A 25,780-nucleotide genomic window follows, 5' to 3' on the forward strand; every position below is an offset into this window, starting at 1 on the left:
AGAGAGAGAGAGAGAAAGAGAGAGAAGGGAGGGGCAGGCGATCTCTCTTACGCATGTGAATGCGACATCGCCGAATGCGAATCGTATTACGGAAGTGTCTTTGTCGCGAGAATCGCGGTCGCATCTGCACGAAGAATCCGGACCAACCGGATTTCCATCGATTGTGCCAGGCGCCGCGAATGGCATAATTTGCAGAAACGCCTACGGTTTCGTGTATATCATCTAGAACGCCTCCGTGACCACATGGTCTCGGAAAAAGATTCACTGTCAAAGGCTCTCAATTATCGCGTTTATAATTTATATTATTGGAACGTTATTTTAAATAAGTTTTTTTTTTGAAAGGCAATACTTCCGTATTTTTTATCATTTTTTTATTCTTATCATTTTTTTTAAATATAATTCAATGTCTTATATATGTTTTTATAATTATTTTTAATTATTTAAATTATTATTCTTATCTATATTTATTAATTATTAACTGATTATTTGTACATGCTACTATAATTTTCATATATATAGATTCCGAGCTATTTATTTTATACTTATAATACGACATTTATTCTATAATTACTCGACCACAAGCAGGAATTTTGATAAGTATTATCACACATCCGCCAATAATTTTGGCGAAATTTCAATATAAAAAAAAAACCGCTCGCTTACGTTACATGTCGATTATATAATTTTTATTCATCTTTCAGGATGACAATTTGTATTAATACACTTTGTGGAAGCGTTAGTACCAATTTATCGTCAGATTTTCTTTTTTTATAGAAAATTTTACACTTTTGGTTATGGTAACTTTCAAGTTAAAGATATGTTGTTGCATTTTGATGACAGAGGAATATGTTTACCGCGTTGCACGAATTACATTACTAATAGTATTATGCATTTAATGCTATTAAGTTTGTTTACTCTACCACGCAAGCATGGCATTTTTACGTTTGTGTTATTTGCATGATATATATCATTCGTAATATAATACACTTTCATAATTGTATTGGTAATCTAACAAACGAATCCGTCAATTCTGTTACAGAAGAGGAGATCGATGTGATATCTCCATCCAGGATATGCGAAAGACAAACGATCATTCATCAGATGCAAAGAGACGCCAGTGTGCTCGCGAATGCACCGATTTCACGCCGAGGTCGTGGTAGACCACCAGGTCGAAATTCCGTAAAACGTAAGAGAATCACCGGACAAATGTCATCTCTTTCCGTTTCCTCCCCCGTCACTTCTATTTTAAAGCGTGGCCGTCCTCAGAAGAAGACAAAGAGGAGTAGCAAAAATCGTAATGAAAATCAAGAACAGAAGGAAAAAAGAAAATTGCATAACACAATGGAGCGACAACGGCGGATACACTTGAAAAACGAGTTTAATCAGTTAAGAAAACGTGTCCCAATAATTGCGAACAATGAAAAAGCTTCGAAAGTGTCCATTTTGAACAATGCGAGAGACTATATTCTTCAACTGATTAATACAAGCGTTTCTTTTGATCCCGAGATTGACCAGCTGAAAAAGCGTCAACAAAGCCTTAAGATGAAAATCCAGGAGCTCATAGAGAAGCAGAACGAAAGACAAGAAGGAAACAATTAAAGATTATAACGAAATTAAACAAAAAATTAAACAAAGAAAATTATTAAAGAAAATACTTTTAGAAACATTGAAGTGACGACACACGACTTTCGATTTCCGCGATGCGTATGTCGACAAATTAGACACATCCATAATAATCAATGGAAACATTGACATGACTTGCAATGAATTTGGCAAAAGAAAGATGCTATAGGGATAGCGATTGACGAAGCACAATAAATCGTGCAAAACCCGTTCTGTTTCGGGAAAGATACTCTCCTGGTCTTCTTCTGAACTAGCTCGATCGAAGATATTTTTTTCTGATATCTCGTATTTTTAACAGCGCTCTAATCGACGATTCGCTTTCCGCCTTCCGATGCCGATGCTCTCGTGCGACCTATTGCACCTCGGCATTGGCGAACGCATTTGAATTTCCATCGCACAGATAAAACGAATCGTCCGAGCAGTCGGAGAAGACCTTATCGCGATATTGCCCAACAACCTGACTACCGGTTCCGAACCGGTTCGTCAGTCTTAGGGTGCGCTTCGGTCTCGGACCGGTTCTAATTTACTTTTTACATTTTATATATATATATATATATATATATATATATATATATGTGTGTGTGTGTATGTGTAGGAGAGTAAAAAGGAATTCAGAGTTTCACATGTAGGAGCGAGTGACTCGTAATAGACAGGTTCATTCTCAAATTCGGTACCTGCTAAGTACGAAAAGTTCACTCCTACATAGAACTCCGTGTCATCCTGATGAAAGATTAAGTGGCCGCTTTCGGGCACGGCCTAGTTAGTAAGAGAGTGACGTGATGAGTCAAGTAGCGTAGGTAGGAATAGTTCGCGCGCGCCTATTGGACATATAAGAACCGTCTATGTGTGGCCCATTTTGTTTTGTTATCATTCTACCAATAAATTATATTAGAAAAATGTACAAAAAATTAAATGCAAATAATCATTGATTCACATACAACTGTAAACAACAAGGAAATTGGTTTTCCGATTGTTTGATCAGTTGTTTGCAAAATGAGACATTTTATATGCAAAGCGACGCATTGAACACGTTACGCATAGAGTTATTATCTTTAGCGACTTTGATTAGAGAGATGTATGAAAATAATTATATTATTAACTATATACTTACCTCTTTCTTTTACTTATATCTCTTTCTATCTTTTTCACTTCTCACATACCTCGCTTTTTGACTATCAGGTTACTTTCTTGATCAGATTCTTGAATATATCTAATTTGTGCCTGTTTTTCTATTTTTGCAACTCAAAATACAATTTTCTCTTTTGCCATATCTTGCAATGAGACTTAATCTTGAATAACTAACAACAAAATGAGAGTCGTTTTATATGCAAAGCGACATATCGAATAAGCTACGCATAGAATTATTACCTTTAACGGCTTTAATTACAGACAGAAATAAGAAAATCATTACTAATTTTCTCCTTTTTTTACCTATATCTCTTTCTATCTTCCATCTTTTTTATTTCTTACATACGTCGCTCTTGAATAAATCAATTTATCTTCTTGATTAGATTTCTGTGCGAATATATCTGTACCTATTTTTGCGCGAAATTATTCAATTTTTTCTTTTGCTATGAGATATATCTTGCAATGAGACTTAATTGAATAACTAACATCGTGCTTTCATTTAGGTGCAATAAGATGAAGCAGTTTCAATGTCGCAAATTATTGATCTGTTTCATTTTCTTTCAATTAGTAATTCAACGAAAAAAGAAACCGGCGTAACGTGGGGTCGATCGATTTTTTTTTTTATAATGCAACTCGATCCCGCATAAACTTTCATTTTATTGACGCCGACGATTAACTTAATTCATTAATTAATTGTTTTGTCTTGTTCTGTAGAATATCTTCGTTAGACTTTCTCGCATAAGGAATATAGAAAAGATATATTTTAAATATATAAGATTTTCTTTGCAGATACATTCACATATAATTAAATATTTATACATTACACACATGTTACAGATGATAGAAATTAATAAATGACACTACCAACGCAAAAAATAATAATTTTATTAATATTATGACTATTACTATTCTAATACTTATTCTCATATCATTGTTATCAGCTTCAGTTTGCAGCATTGTGCTTTTTGCAGCATTGTGCTGCCGGCACTTTTCAAATAAAAATGATTATTACAGTCATATGGCATTATATACAATTGTTTTATATAATTTCAAAGGAGATGCTATATGCAATGATTATATGATTCATATACACATTTATTCACCTACTAATTCACCTAAAGTTTACACACGTACACATACACAGAGTTTATGCTCTACATAATCATGCACGTGAAATGCATATGCGATTGTATTAATAATTTTTATTAATAATATCAGCATATTTTGCATTAATAATCAACGCGTAATAATTATGTATGACATATAGAGATGGTTGATATGCAAAAGATCGAAGACGCGAAGCAGAGAATGCGTAGTGTCTTTGAAGAGATTTTATATACTATATATATATATATATATATAAGAGAAAGAAAACGAAGAAAAGCAAAATGATGTGTTCATTACATTTATAGATAACAGTATTTGTATACATATTTTTTACTATAGAGAAAAATGAACGATAAATGTGAAAGTGAGAAATACACACGCACCAACACACACACACACACACACACACACACACACACACACACACACACACACACACACACACACACACACACACACACACACACACACACACAAAGTACTTTAATACAATACAACAGTCACGTCACGCGGACATGTGTAACAAGCGCGCAGCTTCTTTTGCACGCAATCCAAATTCAAGTTATAAATAGAATAACAATGGCAGTAAATGGAAATAGAGTCAATGCGCTAGAACAATGAGAGCAATAGTCTCATCAATAGGAATGAAGATTGAAGGACTCGCAATGGGTCAAGAATTGAGAATGTTAACTTTTTAATGACACAACTGACATACACACCAATGCACGTGCGCATATACGAAACATACATGACACGTATAAATGAATTAAATAGAAATTATAGAAAGCATATACATGCATGCGCAATATATATATATATATATATATATATATATATATATGTATGCTAGTTGCATGCTATAAATTATTTTTAGTTTTTTGATAATGATCATTTAGGACCTCTAGAAACAAAATTTTGTTATCATTTATGTCCTTGACATTTTAATACATGTTTAAAATGTTCTCTTTATTATATATTAGTAAAATTTTGTCTGGTTTTCACCGAAATTATAATACATGATTATAAGTTTAAATGTCGCAAATGTGCGAGAAGTTAGGAAGTTTTGATAAAATTATTTCGGGTTCGTCAAAGGAGTATCAAAATGCATCTAACAACATTTGATTTGCATGCATTGTATACTCTTATATTTTTTATACTTTGAACTTTGCTTTGTATTGCGAAAGATTCGAAGGGTAATAAGACAAATGTTTTTTTTTTTTATTTTTTTGAAGAAAAATGATTTGCAGATTTTTCTTATAAGCCATCGACATAAATTGGAAAAGAAAACTGCTAATTTTTTTAATTAATGACTCCGAGCACGAGTATTTTTTTTAACCTGACTTCTGGCATATAACTTGCGTTAAAAAAATTAAATTCTTCGTTGACAGTAAAAACTGTAAATCGTAGAATTAATTAAGAAGTATATATCAATATTATATTTAAAAAATTCTATTCTCGTTTAGAAAAACCTTGTCTTGAGTTCTGTGAATTCTTTTGGTAGTGCCAAATTGAAAATGATAAAAATTTAGGTAAAATATAAAAATTTGACTGAAACAGACTGATCAGTCTGTATTGTAGAAATGGGATCGTCATTAGTCGATACCTTAAATTAAATTGCATTTCTTTTATTCTTTCCTTAATTTGTTTCCGTTGATTGTTTTAATAAGTTCTCTCGGTGAAGGCATTTATTGAAAATTGCTCAGAATAAAAGTCACTTGATTGGCGGATCGTGAGGATGTTTGGTTTTGGTTTCTTACATTCTATAGTATTTTCATTTTTTTTTTCTGTTTTATTTCACGAAGAATTTTTTTATCTATTTTTCATCCTTTTCGGCATATTTGAGATTACAGCTCAGATACTTAAGAGCGAGAATTTCGTACAAAAAAAAGAACGAACGCTCTTTTCCATTTTTATATACAAGTAGATGTTAAAGTATATAAGCAAATGTTGAGAAAATAAGAATTAGTAACAATTAGTTATCTTGAATTAGCCGAATTATTGATATTTAGATTTAGATAAAATAATTAAATAATAAAATAATAAATTAAATTTCATGAAAAGGTACGTTAAATAAATGTATACTCGCTCTTAATGATTGTCATTTTGATTTCGTAATTTTTTTTTTTTGTAAAGATATAAGGAAACAATGAATACGCTTACAAATTTCGAGAATAAATTGTATTTTACTGACATAGTAAACAATATAACCAGAGAATACATCGCTGACTTAACAGATTGTACGATTTTATATTGATCATTGAAAATTGTGCGAAAGAAGAGATATTATAGAAAACTTACTTTTGTGAAACAGATTAATTACTTATGATATAACCTTCACTCGTATTTATTTATTTTGCAAAGTCTCGAATTTTTATATCTTTACATTTATGTTGATAAGTTCGTTGCTAGATGAATAAAATATAGATAAATAGAAAGTTAAGAAAAATAGCATTGTTTCCACTACGCTGCAAATTAGTAACTGTCCGTATTGCAATCGGACTTTTTGAAACGAACACCTCGCATCCGTCAGAAACATTAAATACGTACCTGCAACATAGTTTACTAATAAGTGTGACATGTGTCACTATCTAGCTTTAATTCGAAACGGGGGCTTATGATACTATGGGTTATAGAATGTACTAATGTTTTCGATTGCAGTGGACTGTGCCATCATGATGCATTTCCTGCATATCTACATATGTAAAAATACGTTAGAAGAGTGAACAAAAAAAAGTCAGCGCGTTAGTACGAAGTACATCATGACAGCAATAACCTGGATCAAAATCCACTGCGATTGAAAACATCATAACTCTCGTTCCTTTTCGCTTATATAAACTTCGATAGATTACTACGAACTCGAAACTTTTTCTTTCTTTTCTATTCTTTTAGGAACAAGATTTATTATTTGTACTTCTATAAGAGAAAATGTGTGAATACAGAATATTTAATTTGTGATATTTAAAGGATATCTTTGAATGCACTTTGAATGTAAATTATAAAAGAACAGTCATGTTTCAAAAATGTAATAGGATTTTTCAGACTGATTATTAAGCTGTTAATTAATTAGTGATTATTCTCTCTACTTTTTTAAAAGCACGTATATTTCATAAATAGATATAAATCTGGAAATTATTAAAGATATCCTGATATAAATGTATTATCCATTCCGTCTAGCTCCGGATCTATGATTCAGAGATTTGCGTCTTTTGTTAAAGATTATTTTATTAAATTGTCGTTATTAATTGTTTAATGAAATGTAGAAGTAGAAGTTTGATTGGAAAAGTAGATTTTCCAGACGTGACCGAGATTTAATTTTACTAATTACAACTATAATACAATTAATAAACCTAAAAATCATTCATATAAGAAAAAGTTTACATGTCAATAAAAAAATATAAGTGAATATGCCTTGTTATAAGAAACTATGTGTAGACTATGTATATCGATCTTTGAAGTTGGAGAACAAATAAAAATAATATAAAACGAAAAGGTGATGGAAACATGGAGCTTGACGGGATAGAGTGTTAGAATGAGAATGGAAATAATAATATTCATATACATTAAATTTTTTATTTAGAATAAGAAAAGATATTTTTCATTTATCCATTTTTTATATACGTTGCTATCATTTCTCGCGGTAATCGAACGAGAGAATTGTATAGCGATGCAATAGCTTATTTGAGCCGATAATAATGTTTTCGGCATAATAGTATAAAAATAAAATAATAAAATTAATTATATCATCATATAACTAAGTTTATATAAATTCAAATATCGTTATGAAATGAAACATATATATAATTATATATATATTCATAAAATTATATATATAAAATTATATATATATATATATATATATATATATATATATATACATATATATAACGACAACTATTATTATATGCAAATAGAATCTCTTATTTTTCCAAGAAAATTTATTTCAGAAAAAAAAAAGAACGAGAAGATATACAAGAAAGCTACGTTATAGCAAAAAAGAATGTCGGTTATGTCAGTTCCGCATTTTTCACCTTGCATTCTTGTATTTCTTCGTGACGGCATAGTGTTCCTTCATCAAGACGATGAACGAACACTACAATACAGAAGTTGCTTTATCCGCGTTTCGATCTCGATGTTCCCAATAATTGGTAGTTCAATTAGGTTTTTCGGCGAGATAGAATAAAAAAAAAACTATATATCTAATAAGTAATTAAATTTTATAATTTTAGATTAATTTTTTATATCGTGATTTTTTTTTGTGATTTTGTTAGATAATCACTCAAAAAGTGAGTGAATAAAAATTCATAAAATAAAATAAAATTCGTAAAATAAAAATTTGTGAATTAAAAAAGATTAAAAAATAAAAAAAAATTTTTTGTATCATTTTAAGTTCGATCTTACATGTATGTATACATATATAATAATATTGTATCGGAATGATTAAATACCATTATGTTATATATATTAACGACAATATTGTTTGCAAATATTGTTTCATTATTGCCTGCGTAAATTCAAAATTAAGTACAGAGACGAAGCAACGATGCACTCCGAATTCATGGAACCTATACCTCGAAGATTGTTAAACTACATATGTACACAGAAATAAAATGATTTCATCGATAACAATGACAAGTCTCTCGATGATGATTTCTTTCGATATTCCTTTTTATATTCTTAATCGAATGGACCCATCATCGAGACGTAATAGCTTAAAAATCAATTTCATATAACTTGTTCTATAATTGTACAGACCTTTATATACAACCATAATGAAACGGAGTCAAGGAATATCTATAAATATATAAGAATATATATTATAGATAAAATACAAAAAAGAGTAATATTTATACCTGAAGTTAATAGTACGAAAAGAATTACTTTAGGGATAATATTTATACTTCTATATTTGCGTACATATGTATATATATATATATGTGTGTGTGTGTGTATATATATATAAATATGTATATATGTATATGTACACATACATATATAAAACACCTTTAAAACAGACAGTTTAGAAATAGTCTCCGCGCATCCCTTTTTTTGTACAAGAATTATGAATAAAATTCTGTATATTTTAATATGATTGATTTTGTTTTATTTCGAAAAACATTGAGACCCATACACGATTCTTCCTGTACTTAAAATTATTAGAAAACAAATACAAAAATAATATGAAACGAAAAAATGATGGAAACATAGAGCTTGACGGGATAGAGTGATAGAATGAAAATGGAAATAACTAAAAATATTTTTCATTTACATTAAATTTTTTATTTAGAATGAGAACAAATATTCTTTTATTTATCCTCTTTTATTTTTATTAGACATTACAAAAAAATTAATCCTCAATTAATTACTTATCATAATTAATTACTTATATCACATTATATAAGTTCAGATATATAGTAAAAATAATGCAGTTTGGAACACGGGCAAATACACAATAGTTTTCCGACGGTTGGGAATCCACGTCGCGAAAAATCAACTTTTGCACTCCTATGTAAAAATAGCTATAAAATTCAAAATACTTGGAATTTCTTCATGAAAATTGAGCTACGTTTTTTTTGAGATAATGTATTTTCAGAAAATGCATAAAAAAAATTTGATTTTTGAACCAGAATGGCCCCTTAATGACTCCGAGCGCGAATATTTTTTTTCACCTTTTCTCATAAAATTTGCGTTAATTGCGATTAGAAATGATTCTTCGTTGAGTTAAAAACTGTAAATCATAGAATTAATGAAAAAATATACATCTCGATATTATGTTTAGAATGTTTTAGAATGTTTTAGAATAATTCTATTCTCGTTTAGAAAAATCCTGTCTTACTTTGTCGCATTTCTTATTTATATGAGTTCTGTGAATTTTTTGGGTTGTCAAATTGAAAATCTTTTTGATTCATAATGTCGCAAATGTATGAAAATCATCAATGAAAATTTCAGAAAAGATGATAATATCCTTGATAAATGATTCAAGTTCGTAAGATGTCGATGGTTGGATTGACCTCCTATTAATACCTGCGGTACGCACGCTGATTGTTTACAGGTATACAAGAAGGAACACGCACGTTTCCAACGCCGGCTTGATTGAAAAAGGTGAGTTTTTTTCGTGGCAAGGATATTCTTTCGGCGGTTTGCTAGACCGCCAAATATGATACACAAGCGTATCAAAACATTCTTGGTTCTGTCGGGACGCAAACCTGGATCTTTCGTGTAGTAAACTAATGCGCTGTCTGCTACACCACGCTTGTACTCGGTTAAATGATAGGAAATTATAATTTTTGTACAAAAAGATATAGCGAAAAAAATTGTCTTGTTTCATACATCACTACATCGAATCGATATCACTTGCAAAGCAAAGTGTATTTTGAAAAATTTTCAGATTATAATTAAATTGAAGTCTTCGTTTGTTATTGAAAAACGATCTTCGTATAAGATGAAGAAACATAGATAAGTAAAGCATATTTATAGTTTTTGACTTTCAATATAAAATGAACGTAAAATGATAAATGCTAAAATGCAACGACTTGTTATTCGGTCTGCATCAGCCTCCTCGTCGTGCTGCGTTACATTGTGTTACATTCGCGCTGCACCCACTATACTCGCCCTGTGAATTTGCATGGCGTTCGCGTCGACACTCGCGCTTACGCGTTGGTGCATTACGTTAAATAGAAAAATCAAACTGCCAACGCTTCACCTCGCCTCACTCGCCTTCGCATCCGCGTTGCGTTGCATTACGCGCGCATCATGTTTTTCGTTACGTCGGCATTACGTCGACATTCCGTTTCGCATTAAGCTTGTGCTGCGCGTTGGATTACGTCGGCGTTGCATTACACACCGGCGGTCGTATTCACGTTATACTGACGTTGATTCGCGTTCTTATCAATTGCCAATTTAACGTGAGCGCGGGGTTGCGTCGAGCGTAAACTTCTTGCGTGGGCACTTGCGCAATACCGCAGAAAATCATTAATCTTTCTGCTCGCCAGTTTTTTACTTTTGAAGCCAACTTTTTTCTTCAAATTAATTTACGCTGTGTAATTATATATAATATTACATGTAAATTACGCGTCACATAAATTATGCGATAATCATCATGGCGATTTTAATTGCAGAAAGAACGATATCGCAATGCAGAAAAAGTTTATTTTATTGAGATATTTAATTTTCGTCGATTATAAATATTTTCGCTTAAATATTTTGTTAGTTATTACGGACCATTGTTTGCTTTGAATGCTTTACTGATGTTAAATAGAAACGCGATCTCGTAAAATCTAAACTTTATACGGAACTTTTGGCCTTATGCCAAGAAATATCGTATGAGCCATTAGAAGAATTAAATACTGGCGAAGATTTAATGTTTATTTTTATTAAAAGCGATTATTTCATTTAGCAAATGCAAACCAACGGGAAAATGTGGATTTACATAAATGCATATTATGTAGCTTTTAATACTTTCATAATTAGAGACAATTTTATAAATACATAAATAAAATTTTTGGGAAAAATTTTGGCAAAAATTATTTATCTGATAAAATATTGATAAATCTTATTTAATGTAGTTTCTTAAATTGATTTTATTTATTATTATTATTTGCAAATTAGTGTCAAGAGTGAATGGAGACTTTAATACGTATTCTTTATCGGCAGGTTTTATGTGTGTCTCGACAATGATTTATCAATATTTAATTAATAATGTAGTAATGTTTAAAGGATTGAAAACAGTTGTCTCATACAGAACAACTATTGTTCTGCATTTGAATATCTTGTTTTTCGTACAATGGTAAATATTCATTATATAATCGATATATCGAATTTTACATTATGATATAATCTTGTTTATATCAAATTTAATAAAGCGACTAAAATTTTTATTATTGCTTGATGCGTAAAATAATCACTTGTCACATAACAAAGAATAAATTAAAAGTTAGAAAATTAAATGGAAAGAATTTTGTTTAAAAATTGTAATTTTCACTAAGGAAATTTGAGAGAATTAATTATCCGCTGAAAACATTTTTTCACTGTTAATAATTTCCTAGTCGTTATTTCAAACACTGTCGTACTAATGATTATTTACGGACAATATTATTAACGTGAAAAATTCATATCGATAACACAGTGACATTATTTATGCTGAGACCTTATTACACACTTGCGCTATTCATCAGCTAATGGAAATGAATATCATTGGCGTCGTTGCTATTTCCGCGAGCCTAGAAATGTAGGCTTCGAATGGTGCAATCATTTAACTCGAGAATGACGTTCATTGCATTCGACACACGTGTCGAAGCATACACACACACACACACACACACACACACACACACACACACACACACACACACACACACACACACGCGCGCGCGCGTGTATTGCACCACGAATGTATCCCGTTGTTTGCACCATTTTGCACGTGATTCCGCCTTTCCGCTGGTTTCAAATGTATAATCATACGAACGCATATAGAACGATAAACACCTCTTTGTTTAGCATGGATTTATTACGAATAATGAGGAAAATTCTCACGTCTGTGCGGACAAAATAGCAGACTTCCGTATCACAACATAAATGATATGGTGATTTCTTAATCAGCATGTATCGATTGTCTCGAAAATATTAAAATGACAGTAGCGTTTTAACTTTTAATAATTTATATTGGAAATGTGTAGAGATAAATAATGAAATCTTTGATTCATTAATTCAAATGATTTCTAACGAAATTTTTCTTTAACAATTAAATATAAAAATATCCAAATCTATATTTTGAATGATTGTAAAAAATTTACATTAAAAAAGAAAAGAGGGGAAGACTCCAATTTATTGAGAAAGATAAAAAAGCGGATACTCTTTTGAACGCGATTTCTATATAAATGTTTAGTTTAGTCTCGTAGATGTTGATACTTATAACTTGAAATAGTACGCCAAGAGCGAAATTGAAAAAGAGGCGATACCGGTTGTTATATTTAGAATTTCTATTAACTTAGGTCATGTCATATCCGCGAATTCATGTATTTGAAAGGTTGAGATTGGGAGAATGGAGCAGTCTAGAAATGAAATTACCGTGTATGCATGTGTATGTATACTAAGTGTTAGTATATTAATACACGAAATTGCATCAGTCTTTGGACTAAGTTTCGCGCACTATTTGCATACCGGCTGTAGTCGGAGGAATTGATCACTATCGCACTGCCAATATTTCTTATGCAAATTCCGGTTTCATTTTGTCAATGCATATCGCAAAACGCCTCTCAAAATTTAACAGTTCGTTACGTCATGGATTCGTGCTATTTGTAGAGATAGTTACGTCATCGTCACAACGTGTCTGTCACGAAAAGTTATATACGGATCTATATATCTAAAAACTCGCGTCTCAAAAACTGCAATAAATATGAATTATCAAAATTATGCACATATTCAGTTACTGATTTATCAATTTATTAAGCAAATTCTTAGCTTCTTTTACTATTTAAATAACGTATACATTAACGTATACATTAACGTATATATACTATTTAATTATATTACTATTCATATTACATTACTATTCAGTATATTATTATTCATTAAAATTATAAACTTATTAAAATTATAATCATATAAATTCACTAAAATTATAATCTAAAAGTTTGAGAAGTAAAACATCTCAAGGTGATGTTATCTGGTAGATCTTGGTTATTTCCAATCTTCAAATTAATTTAATATATAAAATTATAGATAATATATATAAATTACAAATATATAAATGAAATCATGAATAAAAATCTCACTGTCCAACAATAAGACAGACTTGTGTACGCGGTATAAAACAAGAGACTTGAAAGAATCATCCTTCTCGTCATCTTCGCCATTCGTCTCTCATTATTTTAAAATCTTGCGCGCGGTCCGCGTTTCATCGTTCCGTCGCAGCGAAACACCGGACCGTGCGGACACTCGTCAGCGGAGCACGGCGCATGCGTCCAGTACCGCGCTTACGATGGTCGATCGCGGCGAGGTGGCGATGTCGCGTGTGCCAATTTTGGTGATTCTTGGCGCCACCGGATGTGGAAAATCGCGGCTGGGCATCGAGCTGGCGCGCCGTTTTTCCGGGGAGATCATCTCGGCCGACAGTATGCAGGTGAGTACGGCATTTCGCTCAAATTCCGACGCGACGTTCCGCTAACGAGGTTAGGATACCGCGACACGATTTTCAAACTTGTTTACCGTCCACGAGGAGACTCGCGCGAGACGGAAAAGGTCGGAAAAACATCACTTTTCTGAGAAATATCGATCTACTTTGCATTTGTTTGTCGCATAAAATTTCGCGGAAGAAGGAAGAGATATTTTCAATCCTACACGAGGCGAGCGCGTGGCGGAAGTGCTTTAATGTAGGCACAAGCGCGTGGTGGATTGTGATAAAACGAACCTCGTGATCAATATTCTCGAATATCAATGTTAATTCGTAGTAGCACTCGCGAATGACTAAATGAAAGCGCAATTTTCCAGGAATGTCAATAACATTTGTTTGGAAATTATTATGTCTGCATTTTGAAATTATTGTAAATAATTTTTTTTATAAATAAAATCAAAATAAAATCAATTGTCGGAATTATTATTTTTATATTTTTATATTTTTAGTATCGAATAGAAGGGACACCGATTAAAAAGTTTATTTCCGTTTATGTCAATATTGGTTTTTTTTTTCTCTGTATTTATCTTCTTTCCGCGGTATATTCTCATTTATTTAATAATAATAATAATAAGCAATGGAGCAATTTTCTTTGAAGAATCCGCCAACAATATTCAGAGATATAGTTCATTGTGTTTCCCCGAAATCCCCAGCTACAAGTTAGATAAAGCCCTTCCTCCTCTAAAAGAGAAATTCCCCGTCTCGTTTATTTGTGACGTCACAAAATATTTACACGCCCGAAAGTGAAATCCGTCCGCCTATAACGGTCGCTCCTAAATTTTCCTGCTCGTAATGCTGACTTTTAAATCCGTTTGATGAGGCACTCGGTTAAAGCGATTCAATGCGCGAGAAGAAACAGCTTCTTCCTCTCTTTCTTTTCTCTCTTTCTCTCTCTCTCTCTCTCTCTCTTTCGGAAACATAAATTACTCTTTGATGTCGGTGACGCGTGCTGCGTGAAGCGATGACGTAACGATGATAAGGCGCGTGTGAGAACGCTCCCAACTAGTACTTGTGTTTCTCTGGGATGATTATAACGTTAATCAATCAAGGATGCTAAACGATATGTTACTCTTTTTTTATCGTCGACGTAATCATGTCATCGTTATCGTCGGCGTCTTCGTTGTTTTGAATACAATGACCGGGAGTCTTTCTCTATTTTGCCTGAGGTCGTAGGTCGCAGGTCTGTTACGCGCGGAGAGTCTAGTCCATAAATTAGCCATTTTGATTGTCGCGCACGTATGTAAACACGTCAGTAGACGAACACAAGGGGCATATGATAATCTAATCGCCACGGCCTTGACACGAGGATCAATCGTGACGCGATCGTGTCACGATGTAAATCGAATTCCATCTTTCCGGCAGGCCTGCCGGAGAACCCATTCATTTCCGGTCGAACAAACTTCCGCCGAATTAACATCCTGACGTTTTTCCTGAACGGTCGAAGGTCAGTATCTCTATTTTTCTGATTTCGAACAAATTGATTTTATCTTCCCTTTTTATCGAAGGCTTTTTTTTTTTTTTAAGGAATATTAATTCCCTCTTTACTCTTTATAGTTCTCTCACGCTATTTATTTATTATCTTCAATAGAAGCTAATTTTCTTCGTTGTTTCAATCAAAAGATAGAATTATTGTTATGAATACATAAACTATCGGATATTATTCTATACGATTACGAGAAATTAAATTTTTGAAATAAGGAGAATTAACACTTTGTCAAATACTTTATATGTCTAATAAAATTTTTGTAAGGCGAATTAATTTTTAAATAGAACAACTATTAAAAAAAGTGAAAAATTGTGATTTAGGCAAATTGTTATTTTGTCCAATATCTTATTAGCTTTTATATTATTATTTTGAAAAAGAAATAGTATCCAGTTAATGTTAGGTAAATGAAAAAAGAGTTGAGAGGCGAAATGTTTCGAATGAAAAAAGAAATTAACTTTTTTTAAGATTCGCCTGGAGCGATATTCTCAGAAATTGTTTAAGCTTCTGATATAAGTTTCTTAAATTGAGATTTATTTGGAACCATCCACGTGAATACTGTATTATTTCTAACAAGATAAGAAGTTCTTAAAATAAATTATCTCTCGAATTATTTACACGTTCTCTCCTTGAGTAGTTTCTCCTTGATAACTAAAGAACAATCAGGAGAAGACGATCTTTATCCGATGAGAAAATTTTTCTCAGAAATTAAAAATCATATAAATATCCACATTTGACAGTTTCTATTGCTCTTTTAATTTCGAGATCTTCATTTGATTTTGATACTCGAGACCACCGCGCATCACTCTCGCGCACGAAGGAAGGTCGTTCTTCTCGAGGTCTAACCGGCAGTTTCTCGTCCTCGCGCGCCTGTCCGTTTATTTCGGTAGCTTTTTCACACGGAGCGTATCGGCTCCAATTTCGTTTCCCGCTCGTGGCCACGCGTGACTTCACTCGCGTGCATAAATCACGTGCTCCCTGGCGGTCACGACGTGACGCCCACACTCGCGTGCCGAGAAGAAAAAAAGGAGGCGTCCGCAAATTTCCGCCCTCGCGGACCCACGGTCCGTGTCGAACATCAAACGGCGCGGCCTCGCTCGGGAAGTCGCGATCAGTGCCGGAATTGTTCGTGTTTCGTTCTTGCGACGAGCGAAATCTCCGGGGACGTATCTCGCACGACCAGGCGTCGCACGACGCTTTTAGTCTCTTCACTTAAGCTTGGCTTCGTATGCCAGACGCAGAACGTTTCTTCATTAGAGACATTTGTTCGTTGGGTTTTTATCAAGGAGAGGTTTGGTTCTAATTGATCGAAGGATCCGCCCTAAAAATCTGATTAATGTTATAAACAAATCATTCTGCATGAATAAAAGATTTGATTTGCGGGAGTTCAATGTTGCTTTTTTTCTTTGCTATTAAAGATGTAACATTGAGAATATAAATTGAATCAAATAAGTAATCGATATGACGAGTGGGTCAGATATAAAATGAAATTTTAACGCAAAGGTTTGTTCTTATTAAATACTTTTTTAACTATCTGAAATTATCTCAAAAATTAAATTTCGTTTCCTGCTTTGAATTTTTCATTTTTATAAAAAGTGTATTAATACGTACATAATTTATATTCGAAAGGAATTAATTTGTAGGTCGATCAGAATAATCTTATTCTATTTTTAACTATTTTCGATGAGATTTATGTGATAAATAAATATTTATTTGAAACGTTATCTAGAAATCTAGAATTTGCTTAAAAACTAGTCGGATCGAAGAGCATACACCGAACATCGAAAGTTGCTCTTTCAGATTTCTGAAATATTCAGCACATAGAATTTTATATATTGCCGTTAAGAAGGCTATGGAATTTCGCCGGAACATCGCGACAGATTCTGCTATGAGTATCCATTAAGATGATCCGCTGCATCCAAGAGCCGCAAAGTTTTTCGGTAGTTTGTAAGAATTTTACGAGATTTTGTTGGATTCCGTTCTTGTTCTGGAAGTAACATCTCATAAAAGTAGGTGACGATATAAAATTGTAAAATAAAAAGAAGAAAGAATGGTAATTTCTGGTAAAGTTTGTTAAAGAACTGTCTTGGCAGAGACTTATATCTCGAAGGGATATGGCGGGGAATTTTACTTTGAATATAAAGTAGCCGTTTCAGAACTAGGATTATGTGATAATCGCGTAATTAATTCTGCGTCGCGGTCATCTACAAGATAAATTACGAGTTGTTATTACATCTAGAAACGCGTAATTAACTCATTTCGCGCACGAGCGCTTTTGTCCCTTTTGGCAGTGCCGATACATGCGTTTTTCTCGCCGTATAAATATAGATATATATGTAATATATATTTACACATATATATTACACGTATTAATACCGCACGTGCATAACTGCGAGTTATGTAGGCTAAACCCGGCACACTTGATACACGGTTTGAGAAAGTGAACGTTTAGGCGAGACCTTTCATCAGAGAATACGCCGGGGGAGTATGTTGGCGTTCGTGCGGTATGAAAGTATAATTAGTTTGTAATTCTGTGTAACGAACTGCGCACTGTCGAAAGGGTAATTGCGGGCGATTACAAATTTAACGCGAGGATTCGTCTCGCGACGCGCTCCGTTCGCTCGATTGCGTAAACTCGTAATCGCGAATATCATTGTGATAGAGGCCGTGTTTTGCGCGAAATACGATGTTTGCCCGAGGCATTATTCCGGGGCTCGAATAATACTTCGCTGCTCGCGTACGGGGATAAAAATAATGAACGTTAAAAATAACGTATTCTCATGGATATGCGCCGTTAATCTCGCAATACGAAGCGTACAATTGGGTTGAAATTCGTTGATACTTTTTATCGCGACGGCTGATCCGCGGAAGGCAACGTACCTTGGTCCTTGAATTGAAAATAGTGTTCGCCGTTTTCGGCAAACCGACTGCGTGCCACGCATGGAAACTTTCGTTTTAATCCCTGCGACTAGAGTATGCCTATGGAGAGTAATAGAGTAATAGAGTTCGCCATTAGGATGTTACTTTCACGATTGCACAAGTGAAATATTACGAAAGGTTTTCACGCGATTATTAATTAGAGACCGTTAGAAATTACATTTATCTTGCGATCTTCTCATTTCTTTATATTTATACGCGCGAAATATTTAAATTAACGGCGCGTAAAGTTTACGCGATAAACATAATGACATTAATTATTATTCTGTATGTACATTAATTAAGAAAATTAACTAACTAATATTAGCGATAAAATTATATCATGGACGCTAACGCGTCGCGAATTCGTGTATATTAATTGAAGCTTTTTATACACGCGAATGACTTTATCATCTTTAAGGGTATCAAATTGAGAACAGGTGCAAAGGCGCGTAAAACGGAGCGCCACTTTTCTCGACCAAAGCCCGACCTTGGCAATAATTATGCGCATAGAAATGTAACAATCGGCGTAACGAAGTGCACTTCGATAGCTGTGACCGTGCGCATTATGACGGACGAAAATCGTGGTAAAACTCGTGAATTATAGCTGGTTATGCAGCAGGCTCTCCCCGGCCAACCGGTTTTAAATCCACGGCGACGCGATGACGCGAGATTTACGAGGCTCTTTTGTCGACGTGGATGTCTCGGGACGCATGCGGCCCGTTGTTTTATTACGGCGCTGAGTTGCAAGTGCAGGCCCTTATCAAGATGTCGAGTGAAATCTCATAACAATTACGAGCGATTAATGAATGTATTTAGCTCTATAGAACGCTGAAGTGATGTAATTGCCAATCAACATTAACATCAGTTCATATATAACATTAACGGATCAGGCCACAAGCCACTTCAAGCCTTTTTTTTTTTTTTTTTTTTTTTTGGCATTTTGCCTTTATTCATACGGGGCTATTGATTTTAACTTTACACGATAGCGCTGAGAAGTGCACTAATTTAGAAGCGGCAGGTGTTCGAGATTGCACGCTAAAGTTGATTACTAGTAATCGTGTTTAGCGCATTTCAGGATCCAAATCCTGTTTAAAATTGTATATATCGAAATTGGGTCAATTGTTTAAATGGACGTTCTGGGAAAAGAACCTTTTTATAAAAAGATTTCCAATTCTATTTCCCGAGGCAAAACTATTTCTCGTCATCTTATTAATTATATAATACGAGAAGAATGTATTCTTAGATGTTTTAAGATAACTGAGAATAGTTATGAAACTCTATTCGCATAAATCGTCGCAAGAAACCAGTAGCGCGAGAAAGATCATGGATTTTACGCATTAAATCTAACGGCGCTTACTGTTTTAAATTATGTCATAGTTGACTGTAAATTATCCCGTATCTAAAAACCTCAGACTAAATAAGACATGGAAGAACTTTATATATGTATATAAATTATTTTACATGATAGAATATAACAACTCGATTTATCTTTATATTCAAAATATCGAGCTTGATTTATAATCGCAAATACTTACATGTCTCTTCTAATTTTATCTTTAATGTACTTAATATTAGCAGTGAAAATATTTTATTAATCTCAGTTTTAATTATAAAAATTATGTGTTATTTATGCCAATATTTGTGTTAAATTATGTTTAACGGCACTATTGTGAGTATATAATTATGTAGGCGATTATTATTATTATTAATTGTCTACTACATACATATTTTTTATTTTTTTTTACTGCATACATATTTTTTCTTTTTTACAATACAGTTTATGTGGCATTTGAATTCAAAATGTGTGCGATTGATGTGTCATCTCTTTTGTCATCAGAAATGCTGAGAACAGTTTGTCCTTCCGTGATTAAATTACTGTATTCGTTTGAAATGTATTATATAATTCCAGGATATGTCGTTATCGCAATTATATGATTATTCATGTAAGATATCAGTACTCTTTGGCGCCAAGTGAAGTGATGTATTCTTATCTAGAACAGAGATAAAACAATCGATCTCAGTATTAGCTTGAAAACTTGTATCTTCTATAAATAATATTAAATATTAATATTTTTTAAAATTAATGTTAAATATTATTACTTTTTGCAATTGTAGTATTAAATATCAATATTTCTTTAATATTAATTTTCTTTAATATTAATATTAATTATATTTTAATTAAATATTAATAGTGCTAATTAATTTTATTTTCTTAAAACATTTTCAAATAAATGCATTTATAATATTTTAATTGAGTCATTTTCTTATCATTTTCTGTATTTTAAATTAATTTTTCTTGTAATATTAATTTTATTTTAATTATATTTTAATTTTATATTTATTTTTTAATCTTGTAAAATTAATTTTTAATTAAAATAAATGTTTAAAAAATCGAATAAAAAGATATCATTTTTTATTTATTTAAAATTACTTTTAATTATCTTTTAATTACATAAATTAAAAATTGATGCTTTAATTAAGAAAATGTTGATTTAAAATTTAATAAATATTAATTTCCTTATTTTATTTATGGATATTTAAAGAATTGCTTCTAGAAAATATATATAGTGCATAGAACTATGTGCATACACGTCATTATTTAATGAAATGATAACAAACGTATTTAACAGTAAAACAATATTTACGCAGTACAAAGTTTATTTTATCAGATTTTAACAAGATTTTTTGATCGTCATGTTCACGTAGGCGGGCGTTCGTTAATGCTCAATGACAGAAATACGTTAGTTTCGCGGGTCATCGACCTCAAAGCATCTAGACGTTTTTCGGATTAAAACCGCTTGAATTCGTGGATAATTCGAGGATCAAACCAATGGAAATTGAATCGTGATCTCGATCTCAGTACAGCTGCTCAACATTCGTTCATCTCAAATACTTGTATACATCTCTTTATAAAGCGATTTAATTTCTAATAATTTTACAATATTCTCAAAGTGTGATAATTATAACATTGAATGCTGGCACATAATTACTCTAAGAGATCTGATGTAACGATTTAATTAATATTAATACTACAAAAAGTTTTCCGCTCTTAGAATGCTTATTAAGTTATCAGAATAGATACCAATCGCGGAAGATATCGTAATAAAGTAAGGTAAAGCAGCAAATCTCGTTCCATTCTTTTATTTATTTATTTTTTTTTATATTAATACATAAATCTTAATAATTAATCCTAACGTTTCTCTGAAAATATATTTTAGTTTTAATAATTAGCGCAAAAAGGAAAATACCTTATAAATGTAACTTGACTTAATAATTACACTTGTCATACACTTGTCATTTCTTGAATGGGGCAATTTCTACGAACGTTAGATGTAAACAGAGCTCTTATCATAAGAGTGTTTCTCTGTAGAAATGTTGCAATAGGATACGACAGTATTTGCGATGCGAATATTAACTCGTTATTAAAACAAGATGTTATATTAAAATAAGATGTTAAAGCAGAACCAGATCTTGGCTTGTTATCTTAAATGCTATCGTCGTAATGCAAAGATTTTCGCGATTTGCTAGGGAATCCACGTTGTTGATCACTCATGAATGAGATTCAGAATAGTTAACGATAATCAGTGGTATGTATCCGACGATCCCTCTCTCTCTCTCTCTCTCTCTCTCTCTCTCTCTCTCTCTCTCTCTCTCTCTCTCTCTCTCTCTCTCTCTCTCTCTTGTGAAGCTTGCGTAATTTGCGTACCAAGGTTACGCTTCTTCAAAGCAATAGCTGAAAGTCTTTTGATACTTCGAGACTCGGTAGATTTCAGGAAGATTCCTTTTCAGAATTTACGATCTTCTTGGGAAAGCATAACAAAATGTCAATGTTTAACAAGCGGAAGATGAATTGAATAAACATGAGAAATTTGCATTTTATTTAATTAATTACTAGTGACGGGAATCAACATGGAACAACTTATAGTATATCAATTAGAAAAAGAGAAAGAGAGACTTTTTAATTTAAATTTTGAATATCATGTCTATTAAGGAGTCCAGTTACATTCAAATATGTATGTGTGTATGTATGTGGAGAATCTTTAATCATAAATTATTAAATGCATAAATTGTGTACGTAATAAAATAACGTTATGTCCATGTTAAGAAAACTTGTTTAATCATGAAAAGACATCAGTATCTCAAATTATTAATATTACATATACACAAACACATAGAAACAAATCATTCATCAAAAAATTACTTTCTCGAGCGATAAAATTATATATATGTTTTTTTTAAAGGTTAATTGGTCATTAATTAAATTGAACTGGGAAATATTGCAGTTCCACGTTCCAATTTACTTCTCCAGAGGGGAACGGGTTTCATGAAAAAGACAGGTATTTCGTTTTTCAAAGACAATGCAAGCAGGTTCATATATTATGCATTGAATGTAATCTTTCCGATAACAAGATGCTGCGTTATCGGTTTTATCAGGGAAAAAATCGAAGAGTTACCTTATGAATAGGCTCATCGATAAATCGCCCCGTTGTATCACCATAAAACTTAATTAATCCGATCACGCGCTTTTCTAGACCGAGAAAATGGCCCACGATTAGTATTCTTTTATCGCTCTTCTTTTATCAATTTATTTATTACGAGCATTTAATTTTCTCTTATATCTCATTTAACGTACGGCGACCTATGTGACTAATCGACTAAACTATAATATTCCCTCATACAAGAATTACAAAGAATACGTCCGTCATCATTTGGCAGGATAAGGAATAAGAAAGACAAATGTTCATTATCTCTTCTTCGCCCTCTTTAATTACTACTAATTACTTTATCACGCCATGACGCTGCTGTTCATCAATACGGTCGGTAATCGTAACGCACGTAATATGTCATGGAAGATAGCAATAATTAGGAATCTTCAATTCCCTGTCGAGATAAAATCAAAAGTATTTCTTGGTTTAATTAACCAATCAGTTCAAATCCCTAAATATTGTTAAATTGCATTTGAAAGAAAAAGAAAACTTTCCAATTTTTATTTAGGGGCGATTATTAATGGGGATTCTCTAAGGGTGTGTATAATAAATATTAGATTTAAATATTAGATTTTGAATATTTAATGAGAATACACAAACAAAACATTACAAAATATAGGGTATATATATTTAGGAGATACGAATATAAACTTTTTTATATATAATAATTATAAGTGATAACTGACGGTTAAATAGTAGCGCGAATAAAGGCAGAAGAACAAGCCCGAGCTGTGCACGTGCATTTTCGTGTACGTGCGGAACATCTACTCGGGCGAGTTAGCCTATTAGCATCGTATATTCGTACTAATTATCGTAAATGCCAAGCATACGGAGTGATACACGAATCCAGTTACAAGGGATTTGCGCGAGTCTAACGTCGCGGCCAGTTTCGCGGTTTCTCGGATGACGCGCGCATTCGTGCGATAGCTATTCACGTCTCGCCTCGTAATTCTACGTCTGTTAAACTTACTCTCGCGTGAAATCAGGGTGTAGCAACGACACCTTCGAGCCGATCTCGAGTGTTCTCCTTAATCCATCTCGTTCACGAAAGTGCCACCCTTAAATACGGTTCACCGCAATATATTGCACACGCTGCCGTCGCTAGGATACGGTACAGACTCCGATAGAGATAACTAAAAGATTCAGAGAGAGAGAGAGAGAGAGAGAGAGAGAGAGAGAGAGAGAGAGAGAGAGAGAGAAGTATGCTTTTAAGTCGCACTCGCTAATACTGACAGTTTATTGTTATTGTATGATCCTTCATCGAGCGGTCGATATATATTTACTTTCAAAATTATCTGTCAACTACCATATGCCTTGTCGATATTGTTTCTGTGAAAATATCAACTTATCACCGATCAAAAGTGAGACTTTATTTTACAAAATGTGAAAAATTACAATTTTATTCTTATAATATGACCTTATGTTACACTTTCTCTTAAATTTTATTATGAATCCTTTACTTCTATAAAATATTCAATATATAAAATCTTTTATTAAATATTAAATTAACATTTTAAACATTTGCATTGTTTAAAATATTTTAACCGAAAAATAACGTAGAAAGCATGACGACTTCTGTAAAATCTCGCAGATATATGAAAATTATTCTTACTCCATTGAAGATTAAAAACATGGATGAATAAATGTTTAAAGAAAGAGGGAAGGGAGGAAAGACCGGAGGCAATAAATCGGCATCTTTCGCCTACGCGGTCGATGATTTGTGCGTGATCGCGGATAACGAGGAGAGGAAGAGAGAGGACCGGTTTTCTGAACTTGATAAGAGGATGACGTGAGAAACTCTTGAGTCGAGAACACGCGGGGACGCTGTTTTGTGACGGCGGCCGAACGAAGACGGACGATCCGTTCGAGAAAGAGAGAGAGAGAGAGAGAGAGAGAGAGAGAGAGAGAGAGAGAGAGAGAGAGAGAGAGAGAGAGAGCGAGCTAGAGAGAGAGAGAGAGAGCTAGAGCTAGAGTGGTCCATCTCTCCGGGAGAGAGTGGAGACGAGATCGTTCGTATGCGCCATTTCGCTTCACCGGACCAGTTTTCGTGCAGGTACTCCAAAGCGATACGGTCCTCGCGGAATACTTCAAGAGCCGGCATCTGCTTCCTACAAGTTCGGACTTGTTCTCGTTGTCGTACCTTAAGATTAATCTACTTGAATGATACTTATCATTAAGATCACCGAATTGCATACCTCGTAATATCCGGAGCTCACCAATTACTTCATAACATCGCAAATTGCACATGGCTGAATGATTAAATATAATTAAACATCGTTTTATTTTTTTCTTTGATTGCAGTTTTCTTTAAATTTGCAGCAATATATTTTTTTTAGCAAAAATTGATAGATTACGTTCATTGTCTGTCGTAACTCTTTTTAATCTCTCCTACATTAACCATTTGTAATTAGTTCATATATTTTTAATTTGTACTACTGTTTGGAAAGTTGCTGATTCTAAATTGTTTATAGCTTAAACTTTTTTTTCACAATTTATTAAAAAAAAAAAATTGGATCCTATTTAATTAAATTTAATAGAAAATTAAATTACTTATTAAAGAATACATATTGCGTATTTTATTTTTATAGAATATTTATTGTATATTTCAAGAAAATAGTTATAGACATACTGTCTGCAAAATAATAATAAGAAAAATAATTAAATTATATATTACTTTTATGAAATCTCGAAATGAAGTAGATGCGTATTTTACCTCATTTAACATTTCTTGAGTAATTAAGTTCAAATCTAATCTATTTGCGATTTTGTATAATTTTCCCATTTGTAAACTTGTCAATCGAGTTTTACTTCAGCTATAGATTTCTATTCGAGATTAATTTTTGTGTGACGTAAATAATTGCTCAA

The 25,780-nt window shown here is 32.6% G+C and overlaps 2 protein-coding genes across 4 annotated transcripts in view; both read left to right on the plus strand.

The window, feature by feature from the left end:
- Positions 1-8,947, plus strand: part of Myc (bHLH transcription factor Myc) — a 32,555-nt gene extending 23,608 nt beyond the window's left edge. For both annotated transcript variants that reach the window (XM_011644696.3, XM_011644697.3), the window contains exon 3: positions 1,040-8,947. In XM_011644696.3, coding sequence (XP_011642998.2) covers positions 1,040-1,599 — 560 coding nt within the window. In that variant the 3' untranslated portion in view covers positions 1,600-8,947. The remainder of the gene's footprint in view (positions 1-1,039) is intronic.
- Positions 8,948-13,803: 4,856 nt separating this feature from the next.
- The window catches only part of LOC105430910 (tRNA dimethylallyltransferase), a 71,917-nt gene continuing 59,940 nt past the window's right edge, over positions 13,804-25,780 (plus strand). For both annotated transcript variants that reach the window (XM_011644698.3, XM_089071995.1), the window contains exon 1: positions 13,804-13,975. In XM_011644698.3, coding sequence (XP_011643000.1) covers positions 13,835-13,975 — 141 coding nt within the window. In that variant the 5' untranslated portion in view covers positions 13,804-13,834. The remainder of the gene's footprint in view (positions 13,976-25,780) is intronic.

This window comes from Pogonomyrmex barbatus, unplaced genomic scaffold, assembly GCF_055798465.1.
Source record: "Pogonomyrmex barbatus isolate J1 unplaced genomic scaffold, ASM5579846v1 scaffold12, whole genome shotgun sequence".
NCBI lineage: Eukaryota > Metazoa > Arthropoda > Insecta > Hymenoptera > Formicidae > Pogonomyrmex > Pogonomyrmex barbatus.